This window comes from Excalfactoria chinensis, chromosome 18 (assembly GCF_039878825.1).
Source record: "Excalfactoria chinensis isolate bCotChi1 chromosome 18, bCotChi1.hap2, whole genome shotgun sequence".
Taxonomy (NCBI): Eukaryota; Metazoa; Chordata; class Aves; order Galliformes; family Phasianidae; genus Excalfactoria; species Excalfactoria chinensis.
In genome coordinates this window covers 252441-277421 of record NC_092842.1, presented here as the reverse complement: position 1 = coordinate 277421, position 24981 = coordinate 252441, and the positions used below count along the sequence as shown (strand labels likewise).

General features: G+C 64.2%; 4 protein-coding genes across 5 annotated transcripts; 3 read left to right on the top strand and 1 right to left on the bottom strand.

Moving 5' to 3' along the window:
- Positions 1-406: 406 nt before the first annotated feature.
- On the top strand, positions 407-8117 carry AJM1 (apical junction component 1 homolog). Of its 2 annotated transcripts, XM_072352726.1 has the most exons (3): positions 407-735; positions 2752-2825; positions 4477-8117. In XM_072352726.1, exon 3 carries the CDS (start codon positions 4539-4541, stop codon positions 7788-7790), a length of 3252 nt encoding a protein of 1083 aa, XP_072208827.1. In that variant the 5' UTR covers positions 407-735; positions 2752-2825; positions 4477-4538; the 3' UTR covers positions 7791-8117. The 2 variants fall into 2 exon arrangements, with proteins under 2 accessions (XP_072208827.1, XP_072208828.1); XM_072352727.1 differs by lacking the exon at positions 2752-2825.
- A 244-nt stretch (positions 8118-8361) lies between these two features.
- PHPT1 (phosphohistidine phosphatase 1) lies at positions 8362-9514 on the top strand. Its single transcript, XM_072352729.1, has 3 exons — positions 8362-8627; positions 8787-8911; positions 9082-9514. Exons 1-3 carry the CDS (start codon positions 8477-8479, stop codon positions 9172-9174), a joined length of 369 nt encoding a protein of 122 aa, XP_072208830.1. The 5' UTR covers positions 8362-8476; the 3' UTR covers positions 9175-9514.
- Positions 9515-10268: 754 nt separating this feature from the next.
- Positions 10269-19955, top strand: MAMDC4 (MAM domain containing 4). Its single transcript, XM_072353096.1, is given in 31 exon segments — positions 10269-10287; positions 10395-10499; positions 10502-10564; positions 11252-11365; positions 11455-11628; positions 11799-11924; positions 12141-12286; positions 12364-12448; positions 12673-12801; positions 13029-13175; positions 13280-13365; positions 13644-13802; positions 14379-14463; positions 14591-14740; positions 14854-14961; positions 15143-15274; positions 15372-15502; positions 15572-15677; positions 15872-15982; positions 16196-16330; positions 16417-16544; positions 16633-16843; positions 16972-17109; positions 17234-17355; positions 17472-17562; positions 17673-17819; positions 18173-18307; positions 18536-18663; positions 18738-18852; positions 18938-19113; positions 19704-19955. Coding segments are annotated over 31 exon segments (3750 nt in total). The 3' UTR covers positions 19752-19955.
- Positions 19956-21085: 1130 nt separating this feature from the next.
- On the bottom strand, positions 21086-24012 carry EDF1 (endothelial differentiation related factor 1). The gene is made up of 5 exons (XM_072352820.1): positions 23861-24012; positions 23635-23686; positions 22710-22870; positions 22038-22131; positions 21086-21656 (listed from the first exon to the last, which is right to left on the bottom strand). The coding sequence occupies exons 1-5, from the start codon at positions 23936-23938 to the stop codon at positions 21595-21597; spliced, it is 447 nt and encodes a 148-aa protein (XP_072208921.1). The 5' UTR covers positions 23939-24012; the 3' UTR covers positions 21086-21594.
- Positions 24013-24981: the final 969 nt, after the last annotated feature.

The window sequence follows — 24981 nt, the reverse complement described above, 5'->3', positions numbered from 1 at the left end:
TCTGCCCCCCGCCCCGTGCTGAGTCCCAACCCCCCCCCCCCCCGAGAGACGAGCGCTGCCCGGAGCGCGGCCGCCGAGCGGTGCGATGAGCCGCGTCGGGGCTCGGTGCTGGCGCGGGGCCGGCAGCAGACGGGGAGCAGATGGAGCAGCGCGGCGGGGCCGGGGGCTGCCGAGATGAGCGCAGCGTCCCGCAGGGAGGAAAATGGAAGCGCTGGGGTTGGAGCCGAGCACCGGCGCCCCGGGGGCTGCCCGCGGCGAGATGGGGCCGCGCGGTCCCCGCCCGCACTGCGCTCCCGGGGCTCAGCGCCAGCGCGTCCCTCTGCGCGGCAGCGCGGAGACACGGAGGCGCTGCGTCGTCACGGCGCGTCCCGGGGGGGGGAGCGGGGGAGAACCGGGGGGGGCCGGGCTGGGGCGAACGGAGCCGAACCGGGGCCGGGCGGGGAGCGGGAGGCGGTGCCGGGGGTGGTGGCCCGGTCCGGCCCGGCCCGGCCCCGGCTGGTAACTCCGCCTGCTGTATTTATGAGAAAACAAGCGGCGGCAGAGCCCGGTGGCCGCGGTGGAGCGCCGTGCCGTGCCGTGCCGTGCCGTGCCGTGCCGTGCCGTGCCGTGCCGCAGCGCACCGTATCGGGCGGAGCCGGGCCGGGCCATGGGCACCGGGGCGGCAGCGGGCCGAGCCTAGAACGGCGGCGGCGGGGATGCAGCGGGGGCGCCGCCTGGGCGGCGAGAGTGGAGCAGGTAAGGGGGGAACGGGGAGGGTGGTCGGGGCCTTCTGCACCCCAGGGACCCCGGCAGGGCATCCCCCTGCGGCTCCGCCGAGCCATCCTTCCAATCCCATCGCATCTCTTCCCATCGCATCCTCGCTCTGCTTCCTCCATACCGCACATCTCCATCCCTTCCCCCCCCAGCCCAGCGCCCTGCCCTCCTCATCCCATCGTATCTCCGGCGCCCTCTCAGGCCATCCCCGACCCCATCCCATCTCCATCCCACCCCCCTTTGCATCCTCATCTCATCCTCATCCCCATCCCGTCCCACTCCCGTGCCTCCATCACCGCGCCTCAGTGCCATCTGTCACCGGGCCCGGCTCAGCACCCGGCGCGGCCCAGCGGGCCCAGAGCCACCCGGTGCCGGTGAGCAACGCAGGGCCACCGCCCCGAGACCGGCAGCTCTGCTTTCCCCGGCCGTGTCCCGCCGGGCTCTGCATCCCGGGCAGGTAATGGGGTCTGCGTGCGTGACAGCAGTCCTGGCAATGCCACCCGGCACGGTGCCCTGCTGCACCGGGTTGCCTGTCTGTATCCATCTGCAGGTGCCCCTCGGGGCAGGGAGCCCCGAGCACCAGCCTTAAAGAGCAGAATGGGCCGGGGCACGCAGGGAGGGGACATCAGCATGACCAGGAGGTCCCTGCACAGAGCACACAGGCCTGTGCTGCAAGTGCAGCATGCAGCATGCCTTGCACAAGCACGGTGCTTGCAGTGCAGAGGGCACACACACGCAGCGTGCCCAAGGCCGCAGGGCAGTGCAGTGGCAGCCAGCTCAGTGCAGTGCAGTATGCAGTGGCAGCATGATCGTGCTGTGCAGTGCTGCAGCAGCAGCGTGCTCGGTGCGGTGCATGTAGGCAGCGTGCGGGCGGTTCAGGCGGGGGCTGTGCTGGCAGCACACCACAGGCAGAACGCCCGTGTGTGGAGTGATGGACGCGGGGTGCAGCAATGCCCATGGGCTGGCAACGTGCTTGGGGCAGCGTGCAGCTGTGCTGGGTGGGCTGAAGGGCAGTGCTCAGTGCTGAGCACAGCGTGGGCACGGGACAGGCCGGGGGCAGAGCAGGTTGTGCAGCCCTTGCACCAACTGCCCGTGCCACGTGCAAGGAGTGACCCAATTCTTGGAGCCTCCCCAGGGCCCCTCCTGCAGCCCGGGGTCTCAGCTGGCCCCAAATGCCCTCGTGCTGCTCCCTGCAAGCTGCTGGAAAGGCACTGCCGGTGGGCAGAGCGCTGATGGCACACACAGGGTAGCGGAGCTATCGGGGTCTGTGACAAACCACCAGGGCCCTCTCTTGGAGAGGGTGCAGTGGGATGCAGGTGGCAGGTTTGCTGTGCCCCCAGAGGGTGCCATGGGCCCCATACAGGCCCCATGCAGAGAGCATCTGCAGCTCCAAAATGCTGCCAGCTAATGGTGGCATCCTTGGGGGATACAGCAGGGCTGGGGACAGAACAGGGCTGCTGGCACCTACCAGCAGGAGGCAGGATGTGGGTGAGGGCAAAATCCTCTCCCTGCAGAGGGGACGTGGTGCTGGGGCATGTGGGAGTGTGGCGGTGCACCTGCCCACCCTGAGGCGCACAGACACAGTCCCCACCCACACCTCACAGTCCTCAGGACTCAGCCTCCTCCCGGGGCCCCTGCTGAGTTCTGCCTGAGTGCCCAGATGGGGCTGCTGTGTCACACCGGTGTCTGTCCTACAATGAACACAGCGGGACCGTCCCTGTGCAGTGCTGCAGAGCCCCCCAGCCCCCTGCCGCGCAGCCTCCCCACGCACCCACGCCATCCTTGCAGAGGAGGAATAATTTGGGGAAACCATGGCAACACCCGGGATGCACCACGCTGTCCCCGGGTTCCCCCGGCAGTGCGACCTCGCACAGCTCAGCAGGCACTGGGGGTGTCTGTGATGCAGAGCCCATAGCCCTGGAGCTCGCTGTGCCCCGTGGCCCTGGCAGCCACCTGCTCGCATGGCCGGGACCCTCACACACCTCTTTTACTTTGCAGAGCTGGGATGGAGCCACCGCAGGGCCATCGGCCAGCTCAGCCCACCTGCCCCATCCCTGCTGCTGCTGGACCAGGTAGGACCCTGGCCCACGGGCCACGGTTCCCTGCCTGTGAACAGCCCCGATGCTGTGGGGATGGGCTGCCCGGTGCCACTGCTGGCATCGCTGTGCAATGGTGCTGCCCTCCTGTGCTCACAGGTGCTCCCAGGGGCACCTCCTGACAGGCACCAAACACTCCCTGGCCGCCAGGCTCCCCCTGGCAGAGGTCCCTGTTGCCTCCCACTGCCCTCCCGCCTTCACCCCCTCCCCAGCACTTATGTTCACCCCAGCCCCCAGTTTCAGGACCAGACAGGGCTTTATCCAGATGGGAAACGAGGGCTGCAAGGCCCCCTGCCACACACGTGCACAGTCAACACTACACCTTGCCAAATAAAGTCTGTTCCTTTTCTCCCTGAAACACATTCTCTGTGGTCCTCTGCTTCTGTTTAAACCAAAACGCATTCTGACTCCCTTTGCAATGCACCTTTTTGTCTCCTGCAGCCCCATGCTCCCAGGCCCCCCAGTCAGGTGTCCACATATTGAGCATTAGGGCTGGGCAGCCGTACCCACGAGCAGACCGGGCTGTGTGCGCCCAGCGCTGCCTGCAGCTGTTCCCCCATGTGCTTTCTCTGAAGATGACTGCAGAACCCACCAGGTTCCTGGCTGAGCCCCCCCACCTTCTTTCCCGCTCACCTCGGCACGCCAGCTGCATGCAGAGTGTCTCTTTGCCACCCAGCTGTCCCACATGCAGCCAGGGGCTCTGCTCCCTGCACTGGGAGTGTCGTCCTGCAGTGGTGGCTCCGTGCCTGCTGTGTGCCCATCCCCTTGCTGACCCCCATCCCACTACTTCAGCCAATGGCCCCACCAGGGAGAGCAATGTTGGTGCGGGGCAGCACGGGATGTGGGAGAGGACAAAGCTGGAAGGTGGTGAGCAAGCACAACCTCTGGTGCTGGGGCACCCCAGCCACGGGTGGTGAGGAAGTGCCTGATGAGCTGCTGCCGGCTTCTGGGTGGGGGGCACAGCCACGGCACCCCCATGACAGCCCTGCTGCCACCTGCGCTGGTCTTCATGAGCTCAGGGAGCACTGTGGCTGTGAGCAGCCAGGACTGCTGGCACTCCAGCGTGCTCGTGGGCTGTGGGTGTGTGGAGCTTCCCTGCCCACTGCGGGGGGTGCCTGTAGTGCCCATCCTCAAGTGATGCTCCCAGTGGTGCACGCGTGGCACGATGGCATGCATGGTCCTGGGAGCCCACCCAGCTGCTCTGATGGTCACAGTGCACTGCCAGAAACATCCCCAGCTACAGAACCTCCCTTGCTGAGTCCCTCATGCCCCGCTCTCAGCTGCTGATACTTCAGGAGGGTCTCCATGTCCTCCATGCCCTGTTCCCAGCAGCTGGGCATGGCGGTTGGTGGCCTCCTGCCCTTGGTGAGCTGGCCCAGCAGTGCCACGCCGCCATGCTCCCAGCTGTGCCCGCAGGTGCTGTGCCATTGATGTGCCCTCTGGACGGTGAACTTTTGTCCCAGCGGGAGCAGTGTGTTAACAGCAGCAGCAGGGCTGGCTCAGCCCCGATCTCCCTGCTCTGAAGAGGTGGCCGACCCCCCTGAGCTGCGGGTGTGGGGTTCGATCCCACGCTGCCGCGGCCCCGAGCTCCTCGCCAGGATTTAGGGACCTTTCTGTTCTCTTGCAGGGCCAGCCGCCTTCCCGTGATGCCATCTGAAGGAAGCTGGCGACAGGAGTGTCACTTTGAAGATGACACGAACGGACCCACCTGACATCCTGGTGTCTACGGTGTACCAAGACATAAAGGTGGCCTCCGCAGCCCCCGGGGATTCCGTCGTGCGCCAGCCCCTGGCGCGATGTGACGCCTCCATGTCCTCCTCCCTGCCCCGCGACCCGCAGCCCTTCAACAAACGCCACTGCCGGAGCTTCGACTTCCTCGAGTCGCTGGACGAGCCGCCGGGCGCTGCCCCAGCCATGGAGCGGCCGTGCCCAAGGACCGGCACCCCCGAGCCCACCCCGGGGCCGCCGGGCCGGCGCGCGCCCCCCAGGCCGGACCCGTTCTGCGGCAGAGCCCCGCCGGCGGCCAGGGAGGCTCCGCGCGGCGAGACCAAGCGGCGGGCCCGCTCCAAGAGCGCGCCGCGGATGAAGCCGCACTTCGCTCCGGTGCCCATCGCCGTCTCGGCGTCGCCGCCCCCGGCCCGGCGCGGCCGCGAAGCGCTGCGGGTGGAGCGGGGGCCGCCGCGTGCCGAGCCGTCGCCGCGCCGCGAGAGCCACGTGCCGCTGCGAGCGCTGGCCAACGAGGTGCATCCCATCAAGCTGCAGCCGCAGCGCAGCGGCGTCAGCCGCATCTCCCCGCTCTGCGTGGGCGGCAACTGCTTCGAGGACGGGCCGGGCGGCAAAGCGGGCGCCAGCCCCCACGTCAAGTGCCGCGTGGACATCAAGCCGGACGAGGCGGTGCTGCTGCACGCCGCGCGCAGCCTGCGGGCCGCGCAGAGCCGGCCGGAGCCGCCGCAATGGCCCCGCGCCGCCGCCCGCAGCCTGGCGGTACCGGGGAGCAGGCAGGTGTCCGTGTCCCGCACGCCCACCCCCAGCGACTCCTACAGCGGGGACCCGCCGCTCCTGCCCTACCCCGGCGAGTACCTGGAGGCGGATCCGCGGGCGCTGACCTACCAGACGGTGCCGGTGCCGGCCTCGCGGGAATTCAGGGAGTACCCCGAGAGGGGCTGCATGACCTTCTCCGCGGCCGGCGTCCCCGCCAAGTTCTTCTACGCGGAGGAGCCGCTGCGCTGCCCCAGCCCCGCCGTGCCGCTGCGGAGCGTGGGCTACGCCAGCTACCCCTACCCTGTGCGCCACGGCCCGGCGCAGCACTTCTACGCGGAGGACCCGGCCAAGGCGGGCGTGCACACGGTGCCGCCGCGGACGTTGTACGTGGAGGAGGCGCGGGGCTTCCCTGTGCAGGACGCGCCCGCCCACGGCTTCTACAGAGAGGAGCCCCGCTTGTACACGCCGCGCAGCACCCCCGTCAAGGCGCTGTACGCAGAGGACGCCCGGACGTACCCGGCGCTCGGCTCCTCCGCCAGGGTCTTCTACGCCGAGGACTACGGGAAGTACCGGGAGCGGGAGCTGCTCACACGAACGTGCCCCCCTCCCCGCAGCGCGCAGCCCCTGCAGTTCGCCGACTGGTACTGCCCCGAGCGGAGCACGCTGCCCTACCAGAGCCTGCAGCTGTCGCGCTTTGCCCCGCAGCCGGCTGGTCGCGAGGCCATGCTCTCCTCCTGGCACGCCAGCTACAGCTCGAACCCGCCGCGGCTGGGCCGGGACAGCCAGCACTACTCCAAGTCCTGGGATAATATCCTGGCACCCGCGGCACGCAGGGAGGACGCCCTGCAGCGCGGGCGCAGCTACGAGAACCTGCTGGTCCAGGAGCAGCACCGTGCCTTATCCCCCGATGAGCGCCGGCAGCCAGTGGTGATCAACCTGTCGAGCTCGCCCAAGCGCTACGCCGCCCTGTCCCTGTCGGAGAGCTCCATCCTCGAGCGGGTGCACAGTGACAGCAGCCGTGGCCCCCTGGGCCGCTCGTGGTACGTCACGCCGGAGATCACCATCACTGACAACGACATCCGCGCCAACGGGATGGGCCGCAGTGAGCGGCGCTCGGCCAGCTGGGACGTGCTGGACGCAGGGCGGGAGCAGACACCGTGTGCTGCGCCCTACGCCCCGCAGCCCGTCCCCAAGGAGAGCGGCTCGGCACGGCAGCGCAGCCTGGAGCAGCTGGATGAGCTCATCACCGACCTCGTCATCGACTACAAGCCGGCACCGGGACACCGCGCGGGGGACAGGGACAGCCTGGCTGAGCAGCTCAAGAAGCTCCTGAGCAGCAGCGCCCCTGGACCGCCTCGGCGGGGCGAAGGAAGGAAGGTTCCCCCCGGCGTGCCTGAGAGCTTCCGGCCCACGAAGGAGCAGCCGGGACCCAGTTCCTTTGGCAGCACCCCGCGCCCGCAGCCCTCCCCACCGGCCAGCGGCACCTTCGAGAAGCCTCTGGAGAACTGCTCGCCCGACCTGAGCGCGGAGGAGGACGACATGATGATGTGCTCCAACGCCAAGTGCCGACGGACCGAGACCATGTTCAACGCCTGCCTCTACTTCAAGTCGTGCCACAGCTGCTACACGTATTACTGCTCCCGGCACTGCCGCCGCGAGGACTGGGACACGCACAAGGAGAGCTGCGTCTACGGCCGCGTGGGCAGCGTCTGCCGCCACGTGCTGCAGTTCTGCAGGGAGAACGCCGAGGTGCACAAGGCCTTCTCACGCATCGCCAAGGTGGGCTACCTGTCCCGCGGCCGCGGCGTGCTCTTCCTGGGCTTCCCCAACTCGGGTTCGGCCGAGAACTTCCTGCAGTTTGGGCTGGAGAGCCTGCTGATGTCCCCCACGTACCTGTCCCTGCGTGAGCTGGAGAGCTACTCCGACAACCTGGGGGAGTACGCCCGGGAGCTGCGGGAGACCGGCAAGCAGTACGACCCCGACGAATGTTTCCTCTTGAATGTAACCGTGGCCGTGGCCCAGAAAGTGCCGGAGAGGCCGTCTCCAAAGGTGCAGGTGCCGACGGTCAGGAAATACGCCAAGGTGGCCTTAGCCTCCTCCAGCCCCGAGAAGAAGATCCCCAAGAAGGAGCGGGACATGGAGACGCTGATCCTGACGCCGCCGCCGGGCACGGCCGACATCGACAAGGAGGGCGAGGAGGGCCGCAAGGCGCGGGAGGTTTGCTTCATCAACATCCAGCGGGAGCTGCGCATCCGCGGCGTCTTCCTGCGGCACGAGTTCCCGGCCGTCTACGAGCAGCTCTGCGACTTCGTGGAGAGCAACAAGCGCTTCACCCCCACCACCATCTACCCCATCGACAAAAGGACGGGCAAGCAGTTCATGTGCATGATTATGGCCGCCTCCGAGCCCCGCACGCTGGACTGGGTGGCCAGCCCCAACCTCCTGGATGACATCATGTGAACGCGGCACTCGGACCCCGGCAGCCCGGCCGTAGACGGGAGCTTGAGCGGCGGGACGGGCACCCCCTGCGGCCCGGGAGGAGGCCGAGGCGGGGGAAACCGGGGCCGCACCTGGAGCCGCCGGGTGCCGGAGCGCGGAGTCGGCAGCATCCCGCGGCTCTCCGCGTGCCGCACCGCAGCCGCCCGCACCCTGAGCGCGGCCGGGGCTCAGCGCGGAGCGTCCCCTGACCGACACACACGGACCGCCCGGCCGGGACCCGCGGAGCGCTGCTGGGCTACAGCGAGTGCCGCCCCGGGGCCGCAAGGCAGTGCGGGGCTACAAGGCAATGGGGGGTTACAAGGCAGTGCGGGGCTACAAGGCAGTGCGGGGCCACAAAGCAAGGCGGGGCCGGGTGGGAGCGCGCTCAGCGTACGGTCTCGGTGCCGCGCCGTGTCCGCAGCGGGACGCCGTGCGAGCCGCGGGCGCGGCGGGGCTGGGGGCGGGCGGGAACAGAGCAACGGAGCGGGGCCGGATCCCGGCCGGGTCCCACGTGCAGCGACGCCCCGCTCACGTCCCGCCGCCCCGCGGGGACAACCCGCAACCGGCCGCTCCGCCCGCACCGCACGTGGGCCGGAAGGGGCGGGGCCTGGCGCTGATTGGCCGCGCTGCGCCCCGGAAGGGGCGGGGCTTCGGTCGGGGCGGGAGCGATGGCGGCGTCGCTGCAGCGGGTGCCGGACGTGGAGATCGACGATGGCGGCGTGTTCAAGTACGTGCTGCTCCGCGTGCGGCCCCGCGCCGCCGCCGCCTCCGAGCCCGGCAAGGACGTGGTGCGCGGGCACGGCTGGGCCGAGTTCCACGGTGAGCGCCGCGCGGTGCGACGCGGTTCCCGTTGCTGGCGCCGTGCCGGGTCCCTCGAACCGGCGGAGCTGCGGGTCGGTGCGGCGGGTCCCTCGGACGCGGCGGGTTGGGGCCCAGCGCCGTCCCGGTGCCGCCTGACCCCGCGGCCATATCCCGCAGCCGACATCTACGACAGGGCGGCGGCCGAGCTGCAGCCGCAGGGATTCGAGTGCGAGTGTCTGGGCGGCGGCCGCATCTCCCACCAGAGCGGGGAGAAGAAGATCCACGTGTTCGGGTACTCGGTGGTGAGTGCCGCCCCGGGGCGCCCCGCGCTGCGCCGAGCCGCGGTTCGGACGCGCTGACCCGGCCTCGTTCTCCCGGGGCTCTGATGGCTCTGACCGGCCCAGCGGCTCCCTGAGCTCTTCTGCAGCTGGAAACCGCACCCGCCTCGCTCCTGAATTCCCTTCATTTGCAGGGCTTCGGGCGAGCAAACCACTCTGTGACCACGGAGAAGCTGAAAGCCAAGTACCCAGACTATGAGATCACCTGGGCAGATGAAGGCTACTGACCTGGCAGGGCAGCGGCACCAGCCCGGAGCTGGTGGGGTCGCTTCCAGCACTCACAACGTGGCAGCGGGGTCTCCGTGCTCACAGCACCCTGAGCTGCGCTTCTCCCTTGAACTCGCTGCGCTGATGAGCTTCCATCCTCGGGGGGAACTCGCCCGTCTCCGCTCTCACCACCTCCCACGTGCCGTGGACTCCTCCCGTCTCCCTGCCACAGAGCTGCAAAGCCCGCAGGCAAAGTCCTTAGCTGGGCGAAGCAGGTGGGTGCTCGGCTTCCCCTGTGGCAAGGATTTGTCCGTGTATATGTGAGAATTAAACACGTTGGGGAGTGCCGCTGGCTCTGCTTGGTTGTGTGTTAATGGCTCAGCTCCTTCCTGCACGTCTGCTGGGTTTGGTGTTTCCTTACAGTGGGAGCAAGTCTCCGGGCTTCCAGCTCTGCAGGCTTCTGTTGGAGGCAGTGCTTTGGAACGGACAGCAGAGAGCGTGTCAGGATTAGCCTTGGGAGCAGCTGAGTGAATGGTTTGGGCTGGACGGGATTAAGGATCACAGTTGTGACTCCCTGCTGTGGGCTGGGTGCAGCTCAGGCTGCCCAGGGGTCCGTCCTGCCTGGCCTTGGGCACTTCCAGGGGTGGAGCACCCACAGCTTCTCTGGGCCTCAGCGCCAGGGCCTCACTGCTCACAGGGTGAAGAATTCCTCGCATTTAGCCCAAATCTCTCTTTCAGTTCAGAGCACATACACAGAATCACAGAATTACCTTCTGCCCTGTCACTACACTCCCCAATAGAGTGTCCCCCTGAGGCAGCATCTTGCCACCTTCACTGGGGAGGGATCAAACCACCCCAAGGAGAGACAAGGCACAGAGCTCATGTCTGCGAGCAAGAAAAGTCGTCTGCCATAGAGATCCATAGCGTTGCAGCACTGTGCCCTGGAAGAGCAGCTCAGGCCTTGACTCCCTGCTGATGTCAGGAGTCCCATTCCCTGAATCCAAACAGATATCAGACATCAAACCCAGGGTGGTGAGAGAAGTGCTGTGGATCAGCGGGGTCAGCCCCACAGGGGAAGCTCTGCCCTGGGGTGTGATGCCCCCTGGGGTGGCACATGGGGTGCCCCAGCCAGAGTGATTCCTCTGTGGGAGGGCACAGGGTTCCTCACCTCCACGTGTCCCCTCTCACACTCGGGAGTCAGGCCCCATCTTTTACTACACCTGTTGCAATCACTGCGCAGCAGCACAGATAACAGGGGCTGAAGTCCAGAGCGGGTCCTGGGGAGCAGATTCCAGCCTGGGGCTTGTGGCTTCCCCCGGCTGCTGCCTCTCTCGACTCCCTTCTGCCCTCTCACATCTCTTCTGCCTGTGATGTCGGGACTCGTGTTCCTCCTGGCCCTGCTGCTGCTGGGTGAGTTGTTTCCCATGCTGGGGCTATGTCTTGGGTTTTGCTGGGGGGTGAGAGGGGCTATATATGTATATACTACAGGGCCTACCCGTGCCTGCCCCACTGGGAGCTTCCTGTACCTCACAGCACTGTGGAAGCTTTTCCAGCTTGGGGGGCAGAAAATTGTGCCCTCAACCAGGTCTCTTCTTGTGCAGACACAAAGGGGATTCCCTGGGGTGAGTGTGCTGGAAATACCAGGGGCAGTCCCTGTCAGGCTGGGCAGCACCAATGGCTTTGCTCAGCATGGGGGAGAAATACACAAAATACCAGTTCTTCCCTAGATGGTGGCTGGGGCTTGGACCAGGGGTGAGATTTAATGGGGTGAGAGTGGCAGGGTTGGTGCCATTGCCCTGGTGGCCTCTGGTGCTGAGTGCCTGTGGTGGGAGCTGCAAATCCATGAGGGCAGGAAAGGGGCAGGACCCCAGGCCTGCAGGATTTGGCCTTACTCCAGGCCCTACCCTGGCTACCAGCCCATTGGGTAGAGGTGGAGGTCCTGTCTAAGGGGTGATGCTGCTGAGATCCCAGTGCTCCCCCATGCAGGGTCCCAAGTGGGGTTGCACAGATGCATGAATGCATGTACCCTCTGTCATGCATGGTGGCCCCTTGCCCAGCACCTCTATGGGGTTTTCAGCTCCTTCCTCTCTCTGGCAGCCAGGGCCGTCCCCTCCTGCAGGGCTGCTGCTGTCAACAGCTGTGTCAGTGAGGCTGAGCACCGCTGTGACTTCGTGTGCCATTGCGGCGACTGCTCCGATGAGAACCAGTGCGGTGGGTGCCCGTGAGCAGGTGATGGAGTGGGGGCAGCGCAGCTCCCCAGGCTGACCCAGCTGTGCCCTGACCTCTTCCCCCCACCCCAGGGTACCTGGGGACCTCATCCGTGCTCGGCTCCCCCTTTACCTGCGATTTCGAGGACGATGGCTGTGGCTGGCGGGATGTGAGCACTTCCACCTACAGATGGGTGCGGGGCCGGGCCAGCCTGGACTCGTGGGGCACGGGGCCAAACTCAGACCACACGGTGGGCACAGACCGGGGTAAGCAGGGGCTGCATTGTCGGCTCCCACTCCTCTGGTCCAGGGTGCTTTGAGAGCACTGAATCTCCTGTCCTGGCAGGGTGCTGGAGCAGAGCGTGCAGGAGCAGTGCTGGCTGCAGTGCCGGTGCCGCTGCATGGGTGCAGCTCCCGCTCTGCTCTGCCCTTCCCAGGGTGGTTCATGGTGACAGTGTCCCCACCGACAAAGGCCACAGCCACGGCCTGGCTCCAGTCACCAGTCATGCAGGAGGCGACCGCCACGTGTGAGATTTGGGCTTCGTACCACCTCTCGGGAAGCAGTGAGTGCACCCAGGATACTGCAGTGGGTACCAGGGCAAGGAGGCAACCATGGGGGCGATGGGGAGGGACAGAACGCCTCAAAATAGGTCTCTGCCATCTCGCTCACCTTTTCCATGCCCTATACATGGAGGTGGCAGGACCTGAGTGCCCCCACCCTGCTCCAAGTCACCCCAATGCACAGACCTGTGTCAGTGCCCATTGTGGGTTCTCTGCAGGGCTCAACCAAACCGAATGCCCCGTGTTGCGCCTGACTGTGGCATTTGGGAACACAGTGGTGGAGCTGTGGCGGAGCCCTGAGCGCAGCGCTGAGGGCTGGCACCAGCTGGTGGCGTACCCCGGCCGGATCAAGGGGCAGTTCCAGGTGAGATGGGGATGCTGGGCTGCACCGGGAGCAGTGGCTGTCAGGGAGACTCACCCATCCTTCACCTCTCACTGCAGCTCACCTTCGCCCTGACACAGCCGCCCACTTGCAGGGCAGTGCTGGCCCTTGATGACATTGTCTTCAGGAACTGCGGCTTGCCGGGTGAGTGCTGTGGCTGCTGGGATGCTGCTGGGACCCCAGGGAAGTGATCAGCCCTGGTGTTCTGTGCAAGATCTCCCACCACCCGTGGTGCCATGGGGACAACTGTCCCAGCCAGGGTGCACAGTGGGCAGAGAGAGACCATCCCTTGGGTGGGGGGAGCAGCCCGGGGGATAGAGTGGGGAGCCTGGCACAGAGTGGTGCTGACTCTGTGTCCTGCAACCCAGTGGCTGAGCAGCAGAGCTGTGGGGTGGAGGAGAGCAGCTGCAACAGAGGATCTTGCCTGGCCCTGGGCCGCTTCTGTGATGGCACCGATGACTGTGGGGATGGCTCCGACGAAGATGCAGAACAGTGCCGTGAGCATCTCCAGCCCTGGGGCCAGGGGAAACAGAAGGGCAGAGGGTCTGAGCCCATGGGACCATGGGGTGGCACGTGGTTGACATGAGTGATCCCAGCTCTGTCCCAGAGCTTTGCAGCTGCAGGGAGGAAAACACCCAGTGGGTTTTGCACAGCCTGTTGTGCAGCCCCTTGCCTGGGGAGGGCTGACCTTCATCCATGTGTCACTGCTCTCATTGCCCCACAGGGCTCTTCACCTTCTGCTCCTTCGAGGAAGGTCTTTGCAGCTGGAAAGTGGAGGCTGGGCAGCTGGAATGGGGAAGGAACACAAGCATGGGCCTGGGGACCACCTCTGGTGTTCCCACTCGGGATCACAGCACCAACAGCGCTACAGGTGTGTGCTTGCAGTGGGTCCCCATGCCTCCCACCATCCTGATTCCTCCCGCTTTTGTGCCCGCATGCCCAGCCCTGCTTAGAGCCATCTTGGTGTCTCCTCAGGCTATTTCCTCCACACCATCGCTGGGGGGGCTGGCAGCGTGGCCAGGCTGAGCAGCCCCACTTTCCAGGCCACCAACTCCTGCTCCGTGAGTCACTATGGTCACTTGTGTGCAGCGCAGGGGGGAGCAGCCCCACGGGCATGGTGGTGGTAAAGGACAGGATCCCAGTTTGCAGGGATCCCTGCATGGGGTCAGGGCTGCCATGGCTCTTTACCTGGGGAGGACGGTGGGTCTAGGGGTGGTTGGTGGCATCTCCAGTACCTGGTGGGAGCACTGACCTTCTCCAGCTCCATGGGTGAGCACTTCAAGGGACGTGGGGGCTTTGTGCCCCTGCTCAGCCCTCACTGCCACTGCCATCTTCCCAGCTCGTGCTGTACTGCCATCTCCATGGCTTGGCCACCAGCAGCCTCAGAATCTCCTATGTGATCAACTCCACTGAGCACGTGGTGAGAGAGCGGACAGGGGACACAGGCAGCTGCTGGGTCCGTGAGCGAGTGAACTTCAACCTGACAGAGAGCTTCAAGGTGAGCTGGGGCTGTGCTGGGTGAGTGGGTACCCACTGCCCCTCTGCAACCGGGGACCTGGTGGTGGCACTGCCCTGGCCCCAAAGCCTGCCCCTATGGCAGCCTCCACCAGCACTGCCACAAGGGGCTCCCCCAGACCATGTCTCTGGTCTGTGCATCCCCAGTGTGCTCTCATGGGACCAGCAATAAGGGTTGGACTGGGAACCTGAGGCCAGTGCGGAGCCTCCTGGTGTGTCCCCACATCCCCCATTTGCAGATCTGCACAGAGACCAGAAACCACCCTGCTGGAGTGGGGAGCCGTCCTCACACACACCGTGTCACCCCACAACTTCCCCCAGCCCATCTGCCCTCCACTATGGCCACCCACCCACCCAATGCCTCCCAGCCATGAAGGGCACCCATGTTGGCACCCCAACAGCACCCAGTGGCACGCTGGGCAGCCACAGGACATGAGATATGCACAAGGGCAGCACCACTGCCCCAAACCCAAACTGCTTGCAGCCTCAACATCGCCCTAATCCCCACACAGACCCTTCCCCAGGGCGTGCTGACCATCACCGCGGCGCTTCCCTGCAGGTGCTGATCACGGGTGAGGTGGGCAATGGGGGCACTGTGGCTGTGGATGACCTGATCCTGTCTCCGGGCTGTGTGCCGCATCAGGGTGAGCTGAGGCGAGGGGCACATGGTGGGGCCACGGCTGGAAAGGCAGTGCTAGGGTGATGCCTGGAGCCGGGCTTGGCTGCAGAACCTGCCAGCACCACACCCCAGTGCGGGGCTTTTGCCATCAGAGCCAGCTCCCGTGGCACTGCCGGGCCAGGCCCGTGCCAGCCCCTGCATGGCCGAGGAGTTCTCCTGCGATGACGGGAGCTGTGTCAGCGCTGAGCGGGCCTGTGACTTCGCCAAGACGTGCACTGATGGCTCCGATGAGAACCACTGTGGTGAGAGCCAGCGCTGGATGTGGGGCACCTGGCTCACCCTGCCTGCAGCCCCCGCAGTGCAGGGGGTCCCGGGAGCACCATGCCACGGCTGTACTGAGCTATGGGTGTTGCAGGAGCCACTACGTTTGAGGAAGGGGCCGGGGGTTGGCACGACACCAGCGTGGGCCAACTGCGCTGGGCTGTGCAGAGGGCAACCGAGTCCACGGCCCTCGCGGGAGCAGGTGAGTACGTTCCCACCACCCAGACTGTGCTCCTTGGTCCCCGGGACTGCAGGCACAGAGACTGCTCCTGCTTGGGAAAGGGACATCCCCATGGGAGAGCTAAGGGTGACGGGAGCAGGGTGCTTCTCCCAGGGATGCTGTGTGGCTCTGCCCACACCTGTCAGGCTGTTTCCTTGCCCAGGGGCTTTCTTGGCCCTTCAGAGAGGAGAAGGACAAATGGTGGCTCCCGCCAAAGCCAGCACACCTCTGCTGGGTCCCTCCGGCCTGGCCTGCACCATGGAGATGAGCTACCGCCTGCACAGCGGCCCCCAAGGTATCCCAGCCTGTCTGAGCCCTGCCAGCCCTGTGGCTGCAGGCTGGGTGGCACTGGGAAGTGCTGCCCGTGTCCCCAGCACGTCTCTCATGCCCAGGTTTCCTCGCTGTTGCTGTCACGGAGCGTTCCACGGACACGACGCACCTGGCCTGGCACACACGGGGACACGGCAGCACGGCCTGGGAGCGCGTCCACGTCCCGCTGGGGGAGAGGACCCGACCCTTCCAGGTATGGCCGAGGGGTGGCCTGGCTGGGTGCAGGGCCGTGGCCCCCAGGACTCACCACCCCCACCCCCAGGTGGAGCTGCTGGGGATGGCAGAGCTGCAGGACCCAGCAGACATCGCCATCGACAATGTGACCTTCGTGCAGTGCGACCCTGACGTGGAGCCCCCGGGGGCTGCGGGTGTGTGGGGGCACGTGGGTGTCTTGAGCTGCAGGGTTTGCCCTGCGCCCCCAGTGTCCCCACAGCTGGGCTCTGGGGCAGGCTGAGCACACCGTCTGCACCGACACTCAGTGCTGCCTCGAGCGGGTGGCAGGGAGATGTGTCGGGTGCCTTATTCTGCACCACCCTCACCATGGCCGCCTCTCCCCGGGCAGAGCTGTCCTGCAACTTCGAGTTGGATCTGTGCGGCTGGTACCAGGACCGGGGCAGTGACTTCCAGTGGGTCCGCAGCACAGGGCAGGGCTCCGACCACACCACTGGGTCAGGTAAGGGCCTGGCTCCTCTTGTGCCACTCTGGGCAGCTGGAGTGGCCCCACTGCCCCAATTCCTCGGGTGGGATGTGCCCTGTGCTGTCAGCAGCTCTGGGAGCGAGGGGGGTGAGCTCAGCTGGGCAGCACAGGGGCAAGCAGTTCCTGTGCTGGGGACGTGGCAAGGAGAGAAGGATGGGTGGGCGCAGCTTGGTTGTTCCCGATGCTCAGGATACTTCCTGGCCGTGGACCCCTCGGCGCCGTGGAGCCGCGGGCAGCGTGCACAGCTCATCACCTACAGCCAGGAGCCGGCTGCTGCCCCGCGCTGTCTCGCCTTCTGGTACCGCCTGGCCGGCCCGCAGATCGGTACGCGGCCCTCCATCCTCACCGGCAGCCCTGGACTCCGTGGTTCCATAACAAGGCTGGATGCGACGCTGCTTCCCTCCTCGCAGGCACTCTGAGCCTCAAGCTGCAGCTGCAAGGAGCGGAGGAGACGGTGCTGTGGACGCAGCGGGGCAGCCAGGGCAGCGTGTGGCACCGCGGGCTGGCGACGCTCCCTGCCACGGGGCAGCGCTACCGGGTGAGCAAAGGGCTGCGCCGGGCCGGGTCTCTGTGCCGGGGGGGCTCAGGCCGGGCTGCTCTGAAGCTGCTGTCTGTGCCGGCGGCAGCTGGCATTCGAGGCGCTGCGGGACGGCTTTGTGGGTGACATGGCGCTGGACGACGTGGCGCTGACGGCGGGTGCCTGCGGAGCCGAGCCCTCCTGCTCCTTTGAGGCAGGCGCCTGCGGGCTGGCGGGCGGTGGGCAGTGGAGGTGGCAGGGCGGCGGCACCAGCATCACCAGCGGCCCCACGGCCGATCACACCACCGGCACTACCACAGGTACCGGGGCTCTGAGCGCGCTGTGCCTGCCCTACCCACATGGCTGCAGCGCTCAGCCCGCAACCCCAGCTGCATGGGGGCTGCCCAGTCAATGGGGCAGTCACAGCACGGGGGCTTTTTCCTTCCAGGACATTACATGGTGGTGGACACCAGCCAGCACTCGCTGCCCGTGGGGCACGTGGCCACGCTCAGCTCTGCACCGTACCGGCGCTCTGTGCCTGCCCAGTGCCTGGCTTTCTGGTACCAGCTGAGTGCCGCAGCCCCAGGTGAGCCTCACATGCTCTGAGCCATGGCCCCCACTCAGCACAGGCTGGGTGCCGTGGGACAAGTGCTGCCCTGTGCCATGGACGTGCAGCACAGCACCATTCAGCATCACCCTGCCCTGGGCAGGGACTCTCTGCGTCCTTGTGGAGGAGAATGGTGAGCGGAGGAAGCTGCTCAGCATCAGCACGATGGAGGGTGATAGCTGGCACCGTGGGCATGTCACTGTTAGAGCAGACACAGACTGGAAGGTGAGGGAAGAACCCAGGCAGCTCCTGGTGGGATGGAGACTGCAGGAGGGGCCGTGCTGACAATGGATGTCCCCCCTTCCCACATGGCTGCCAGCCTCGGTGTGCTCTCCCCGCAGGTGGTGTTTGAGGCAGTGGGAGCTGGGAGCGAGCACAGCTACATGGCGCTGGATGACCTGCACGTGTCAGATGGAGCCTGTCCTGAGCCAGGTGGGAGCTTGTGTGCTGGGCACCCCGTGGGGACACGTGGCAACAGGGACGGAGACGCCCTTCTATCCACCACCAGCGGCACGTGCGTCTTAAGCTGTGTTTCCACCCAGCATCCTGTGACTTTGAGTGGGACGTGTGCGGATGGAGCAGCCCCTCAGATGAGCGCCTGCACGGCTTCGCCTGGGGCTGGAAGAGCGGCATCCCCCTGGCCAAGTACCCCGGCCCTGAGCAGGACCACACGCTGGGCACAGAGGATGGTAGGAGAAGCTCAGGGAGCCGCGGTGTGGTTTGGAGGGAGAAGCAGGAGCTGTGGAGGGATGGGGTTACCCAGGAATGTCCCCTCTGCTGTGTCCCAGGCCTAAAAGGGCCAGGACACAGATCGGTGCCTGTGTCAGCTCTGTCCCAACGCCAGGTATGGGCTGGTACAAACAGGACAGACCCCATGAGGGCTGTTGCCCCCCAGGCACTATCATGGCCCCGCTTTGAGCCCCAGCCCGGCACACACTGTGCCAGCTGGCTGTATGGCAGCCCACAGCCTGCGCCCAAAGGCAGTGAGGAGCAGGGAGGGCTGTGGGACGGAGGCCGCCTGCATGCCATCCTGCCCCTCCAGGTCACTACGTGTACTTTGATACCCGCGTGCTGGGCGCTGGGGGAACCACGGCCCGGCTGGAGAGCCAGCACCTCCCCGCCACCACTGCCGGCTGCCTGCACTTCTGGTACCACATGGACATCCCGGAGCACCTCTGTGAGAGCGGCCCCAGGGGGTGGGCGAGGGCGGGTGCTGCCCCTGGGGGGGAGCTTCAGCCTGCAGCAGGAGCCAGGGTACAGCTGGGGGCTGTGGGGGGCAGCCTGGCACAGCCTTGGCAGGGCAGCTGGGGTTCTACCAGGCACTGCAGTTCCAGGCAGGGCCTGGCTGCTCCCGTGGGCTCCGAGCTGCTGCTGATACAGGGACGGCTGTTCTCTTGTGCTGCAGCAGGTGGGGAGCTGCAGGTGAAGCTGCAGAGCGCAGCGGGGCAGCGCACAGTATGGAGCATCGCAGGACAGCGGAGCCAAGGCTGGCAAGGCAGCAGGGTGTCTCTGGAGAGTCCCAGCGAGTTCCAGGTGAGCGGGTGCCCTCCTGGGATGCTGGGTGCCCTCCCTGCACACCGAGCCCAGCACTGCACCTTCCAACACAGATTGTCTTTGAGATCACCTCGCGGATGTGGCCGATGGAGGGGACCGTGGCGCTGGATGATATTGAGTACAGTGCCACTGCAGGCTGTGACTCCAACCCCGAGGCACCAGGGAAAGGTGTGGGTCATCCCCAACAACAGTATCACACATTCTTTGTGACCGTGGTCCCTGCAAACCTGGCAGCATCTTTCTTCCTCTGTAGTGAAGTCTTCCAGTACCTTCGTGGCAGAAGTGGTGCTGGGGCTGCTGCTGGCTGTCATTGTGCTGGCGCTGGCAGCAGCTGGTGGCCGGTACTGGCTGAAGAGGAGAGCGCAGAGCAGCGGGATGGCCGTGGACAGCAGCACTGCGCAGGGCTTCGACAACATCACTTTTCGAGACGTAAGCAGCAGCCCTGGTGTGCTGGGGGATGTGCAGGACGCTCCTGTTGGCTCAGCTGCCCCCAGCAGCACCACAACAATGCTTTCTAAAAGCTCAGCAAATCCCAGAAGGCACCCAGTGGGCTCACGACTTGCCAACATGTCAGAGGGGGGCAAAGGGCTCTGCCCCTTATCTGAGCGCTGGCAAATGAGTGACTCCAGGGCTGCGGGACTGACCTGGATACTTAGCTGCTATGATCAGGCATTTGCTCCAGAAACAGCTGAGGCTGCGCTCCTCCTCCCCAGAGCCCTGCTGGGGAGCGGGCTGTGCAAACATTGTTCCTTCTCCAGCCAGCATCTTCAAACCTGCAGAGGCAGCTGAAACCACATTCAGTTTCCTTTGAGGGGGTTGTGCCACACAGCCCCCAGCAGAGCCATCAACTGCAGCTGTGCTGCAGCTGATCCCAAAGGATGGAGCCCTCCCGGCCTCACAGTGCAGCATGGCTGCTAGGGCCCCCCTGTGCCGGCACATGGCTCATCCCCCCCCAGAACCTTATGTTTCCTATCAGACTATGCTTACCGCAACCAACTCATGCTGACCCTTCTTTACAGGACAAGGTCATTATAGCACAAGTACCAAAAGAGCGGGACGAAGACTGAACGAAGCCAGCACCACCCTCCTCACGCCCACGAGGTGTGCCCAGGGCAGAGTGTCCCTCCTGCAGCACCTCACACTCCATCCAGCCCACAGCTGCAGCCCCACGGCGCGCTCACCACCCCGCATCTCGCTCTGCAGAGCTGCAGCAGGCAGCGGCCCCGGGGGCACAGTGCGGCCGTTTCCACCACTACCTCCACAGCCCTGGAAACAGCACTGCTCTATTTTGTAACATGAACTTTCTGCACCACATGGGGATGGTGTGATGTGTCCGTGCACTGACACTCGGGGAGCAGGGCCTTCTTGCAGAGCTGCCCTCCCAGACGAGCAGGGTTCTGCTGGCCGCCCACTGCTCAGGTGGAAGGGTCTCCCAGGATTCATCCCCAGGGAGCAACCTAGCAGCTCCCAGAGCACAGGAGAGCCTGAGCAGCCAGGCAGGACTGCGTGGGGCTGGGGAGGGTGGCAGTGGTGGGACAAGAAGCACCACGCAGAACAGCTGCTGGCAGCCAACAGCCCCAGCCCAGCCACACAGCACAGCCTACACGTGTTTCAAGGACTCTTCAGACTTCACGTCTCAATTTCACTGGGAAATGAAAAACTCTCCCAAGCACGGGCTGGGGCTCAGGGCCACATCACCCACTGCCGCAGCCAGGCCCTGGCACACTCTTAAGCCCAGGACCACACATTTTTCCCCCACAGCATTCAAAACAATTTCATGCCCTTGGCCAGCCTGCAGTATAACTGCAACAGCAGACAAACCAGTTCAGCCTCTGTGGAGGCAAATGGCTCATTAACAAGACTGCTCTCCTGAAACTTCCACAGCTCGGCTGAAGGGAACACAGCATGCCACTGTTGAGGTTTGCAGCATAAGCCTGCTTATCCCCTTATCCTGCTGCAGCCAACTCTCCCTTCAGCTCTGTTCCACTTAGGATAGGCCACACAGTCACATCAATCACAGGTATTAAAGCTCCATCACTGCTCCCACTCTGGCAGTGCACAAAGAGGTTAAGGACATAAGGAAGGCTCTGGCTTCACATCAGTGCCCCACTGTCTCTGCATCAGCCTTGGTTTGTACAATGCCAAAGACTCTACACACCTCCGCACAGGATAAAAACAGAGTATTGATTTCATCTCTGGGCTGTAAGCCAAAGCTGCAGTGCTCATAGGCAGAGGAAGCAGCAGAGCAGTGAAGATGCTGTGACAACACCAGCTGTTACCCTGCACGCTTCAGGTAAATCCGTAATGCTCCCAGAAGAGTGAGGGTGCTAACAGCCCCAGTGACACCCAACCACCAAAACGTACAGCCAGCTGGTAAACGTGAATAACCACCCTGTGCAACTGAAGGGTATCAAACTTTATTATAGATCTCTTTAAAACAGGCTGGAAGGAACAAAAATGTCATTGCAACGCATTGAAATGAGTCATCATTTCAAATGCAGCCACTGATCAAACCCCAACTCTCCCAAGTTATTTATAATATATCTCAGCCTTCCCCAAAATCTCTCCAATCAAGTGATCACATTTCAGACAGCCCCAACCATCTTAACATTAGCTGCTTCTAAACACCAAGACTCACATGTTTGCTGGCAAATTAGATGCAGTATTTTTTTTTGGGGGGGGAAGGTTTAGTTCATCAATCTCTGGAAAGGAGGAAGGAAAAAACAAAATCAGGACAATCGCTTCTTTAAAGTTGCCTTTTTACAGCAGGTACAGATTCTGCAGATTTCCCACACAGATCAAGTCTGAAACCCTCTTGTTCAGCTTGGCAATATGAAGAGACATTCCGGTGGTTGAGGAGAACCAGCCAGACGAGATCAGTCTAAGCAAACTGATTTCGAGGCTTTGTTGTCATTTCCCTTTGGGGCCAGTTTCGAGCGGCTTTCCAATATCCTTGCCACGCAGTTTAAGGCCTGGAGTAAGACAAAGGAAACGACCATCAGCTGTTGTGCACTCTGTCATTCACAGCTTTAACATCTTTGCTATAAAGGAGAGAGCATCCAGAACAGAAGGCATCAGACCTTCAGACAACACAGCATATCATGGATTTTTAGAGGGGCCGTATACAGAGTGTGCCAAGGGCTCATGTACACATAATACTGGAGAGCAAAGGAGAATAAGAGCATTCTTGTTTCCATCAGCAGATACAGGCTTTTTATCAGCACGCAGCTTAATGACATCACAGCCTCAATAACCCACAGCCAGGAACAGCTGCTGACACGGAAGTATGAATAATTTAAAAGCGCTGCTTAGACACCGCAGCGCTGTTTGTGAACTCTGCTTTCTCCACTTACCAATGGCTCTTTCAATCTTGCCCATAACCTGGTTGTTGGGGATTGCTCTTCCTGATTCGTAGTCAGCAATGACTTGTGGTTTTTCATTGATTTTCTAAAAAGAGACGATATGCCTCAAACATTGGCTCCATACAAAGTAAACGCTCAGAACCGAACTCCCAGTACTCACACAGATAAGTAACAGTCTCTAACTATGACACAGGATAATTAGATTAGGATCGGAGGACACAGCGCCTACTTCTGGGCTGGCAGTGTGGTCAGCCGATCACCTCCCTCCACAGACCAGGTGTCACAGTGATAGTGACACATCCTGGACAGACTTCTCTTAGCATCCCAGGAGGAATGCCACCAAGCAATGAGCTGCTGAACACACTACCAGGCACAGACAGTACAAAAAAACTCACTGATGGCAAGAGGAGCAGGGAGAAGCCTCCAGCTCATCGGCAGTGACACTGCCTGGGTTCTAAGCAAATGTCCAAAGGCTGCAGGAATAATCCCCTAAGTCTACACAACTAATTCTCCTGGAGATTAGACATCAGCGATGCCGCATTCACCAAACTTCTTGTTCATAACACCCGTATGGAAACAGGAGAAAAGTCTGACTTCAGCTGCCACGAGGTGCCTGTATCCATCTCCAGACAGTGAGAGCAGAGTCTGGAGGGCAATACTCACCGTGGCCAAGTCCTTCTGTGTCATGCCCTTGCTCTGCCGACCCTGCTGGATTACTTTGCCCACCTCCAGGGGAACTCTGTCATGGTGCAGCTCTTCTGTCTCTCGGTCGAGCTTGGCTGTGTTCTTTGTGATGAAGTGTTGTTTGTTTTGGCCTGCTGCCCCTATCATTCAAAGCAAGAACAAAAAAACACAAGAACAAACCAAGCAAAGCTCAGAGCAGCACCAAGAAGCATCAAAGCAGTTTTCCTAAACTCTCAGCTGCCCAGAATCCCACGGGGCTTTCAAGGGTTCATGCCAACATCAGCAGTGACCTCAACAGGATCCTGCCTGCTGGAGGTCGGGGAATGTGTTATCTCAGCCCTGTTCAATGCTGACAGCTGAACAGTCATTCCAGGTCCCCTGTTCTCTTTGCTGCACATCTGAGCGTCACTGTACACATGCAAGTGTTTGCTGTTACTTGGGGATTTAATATTCCAATTTCATTCCACGTGTGCATGTTTTTGCTACAGCACAGGGGGATTTCACATTCGAGTTTAGCCTTGTTTGCTTACTTACAAGGCTGCTCCCACCCCAGTTTCTGACGCCATTGAGAAGTAAGCAGTAACACTGCACAGCTTTACTGCACAGCTTTACTGGAAGGCAGCAGGTCAGAAATCCGCGATTCGCTGTTTCTTGTTTGTTCCAGTCTGAATCCCTTCTCTAACGTCAGTCTGACACTCAGTGCCCTGCAAGAGCTGCCGGGCGGCCCCGCCTGCACAGCACCGCGGGCAGAGCCCCGGAATGGGCACCAGCCGGGAAATGCCCGGCAGGAAGCGGGGCGGACACGGAACTTGCTCGGCGTCCGCGATCCACCGGAGAACGGCCGGGAGCCTCGCGCCGCCCACCCGCCGCCCGCCCGCTGGATGCCGTGCCGCGCCGTACTCACACTTCTTGGAGGTCTCCACGTCCTCGCCCCGCCGCTGCGCCGCCAGCACCGCCTGCGGGACCGAACGGCCGCGTCAGCCGTTGCCGGGCGGGAGCCGCTCCGTGCAGCCGAGGCCCGGCCCCACCCCGGGCCTTGCGTCAGCCGAGCGGCGGCACCCCCCGGGCTCGGCCGCGCTCCCCTCCTCGCCTCGGCCCCGGCCGGGCCGCCCCGCCCCCGCCCCGCTGACCTGCTTGGACTTGGCCTGGGCCGCGCTGGGGCCCTTCTTGCGCAGCACCGTCACCGTGTCCCAGTCGCTCTCCGCCATGATGCCGCCGCTGTTCGCCCCGCCCCCGCCTCGGTGCCGCGCCCGCCGTTCCGGCGCCGCCGCCCGTTGATTGGACGCTGGGCGGGCCTCGCCGCCCTCTCGCCGGCCGCCTCGCTCTCCGATAGGTTTGTGCTCACGCCCGTCAGGAAAGGCGGCCTCTCCGGGACGGGAGGCGGGACTACGGGCTGCCCGCTGGACTTTGGCAGAACGCGGAACTCCTTGGCAGGTGTGACGTACTGCCTCCCCATAGGGGCAGCGCGCTGACAATCAACCTGCCTCCGGCTCTCATTGGCCAGCGCGCAAGGCTCGCTGGAGGCGGGCGCGCACACACCTTTGCGTTTTGATAGGCTGCTGTAACTGCCAATGACTCCGCGCCGAGACGTGATTGGTCTAAAGCGCGGGGCTGTCAAGATCGCCGACCAATAGCCCAGCTGGACGGAACGGCGTTCTGGCGCGTTGAGGCGCTGCGGCGGGCGGCCGTTCCCGGCGGCGTTGGGTGCCGTTGGATCCCGTTGGGTGCCGTTGGATCCCTTTGGGTCCCGCCCGCAGCCCGTTATCTCGGTGCCGTCTGTGGCGGCTGCCGCCCTCGTCGCTTCGTCCGGCTCCACGCGTCGCTCAGGGCTCGCAGCGGGTCTCGGTTGCGCTGCGCGTCCCGTGCCGGGCGGCAGAGCGGGCTGCCGCGGTGATGCCAGCGGGTCCCGCCGGGCCGCCCGTCCGATCCGCGCTGTCCCTCCAGGGCGGCGCTCTGGCCTCCGTCGGATCCCCCGTAGCGCCCGCTATCCCGTATCCTGTCCGCTGTCCCGCAGCTCCCACCTGTCCCGGCGCCCCCCGCGCCGCCCGCGGGCGCTGAGGACTCGGTCCGGTACCGGCGGGAACCGGCAGCGCGTCCCGCCCGGCCGCCGGGACTTCCCGGCCCTGATCGAATCCCCCGCGGGGCCGGACGAGCCCCGCCATCCCGCCTGCAGGGCCGGCACGTCCCCGCTGCTCCCGGCTCTGCGCCTTCGGGTCGGCCGCAGCTTCGTGCGGGGCAGGACGGCACCGGC

Coding starts and splice junctions, on each gene's coding strand:
- EDF1 (XM_072352820.1), bottom strand. CDS start 23,938: ATGGCGGAGAGCGACTGGGACACGGTGACGGTGCTGCGCAAGAAGGGC. Junction 22,871..23,634: donor CGTGGAGACCTCCAAGAAGT/GTGAGTACGGCG, acceptor TTTGAATGATAG/GGGCAGCAGGCCAAAACAAA. Junction 22,132..22,709: donor CACAGAAGGACTTGGCCACG/GTGAGTATTGCC, acceptor GTCTCTTTTTAG/AAAATCAATGAAAAACCACA.
- AJM1 (XM_072352727.1), top strand. CDS start 4,539: ATGACACGAACGGACCCACCTGACATCCTGGTGTCTACGGTGTACCAA.
- PHPT1 (XM_072352729.1), top strand. CDS start 8,477: ATGGCGGCGTCGCTGCAGCGGGTGCCGGACGTGGAGATCGACGATGGC. Junction 8,628..8,786: donor CGGCTGGGCCGAGTTCCACG/GTGAGCGCCGCG, acceptor CATATCCCGCAG/CCGACATCTACGACAGGGCG. Junction 8,912..9,081: donor ACGTGTTCGGGTACTCGGTG/GTGAGTGCCGCC, acceptor CTTCATTTGCAG/GGCTTCGGGCGAGCAAACCA.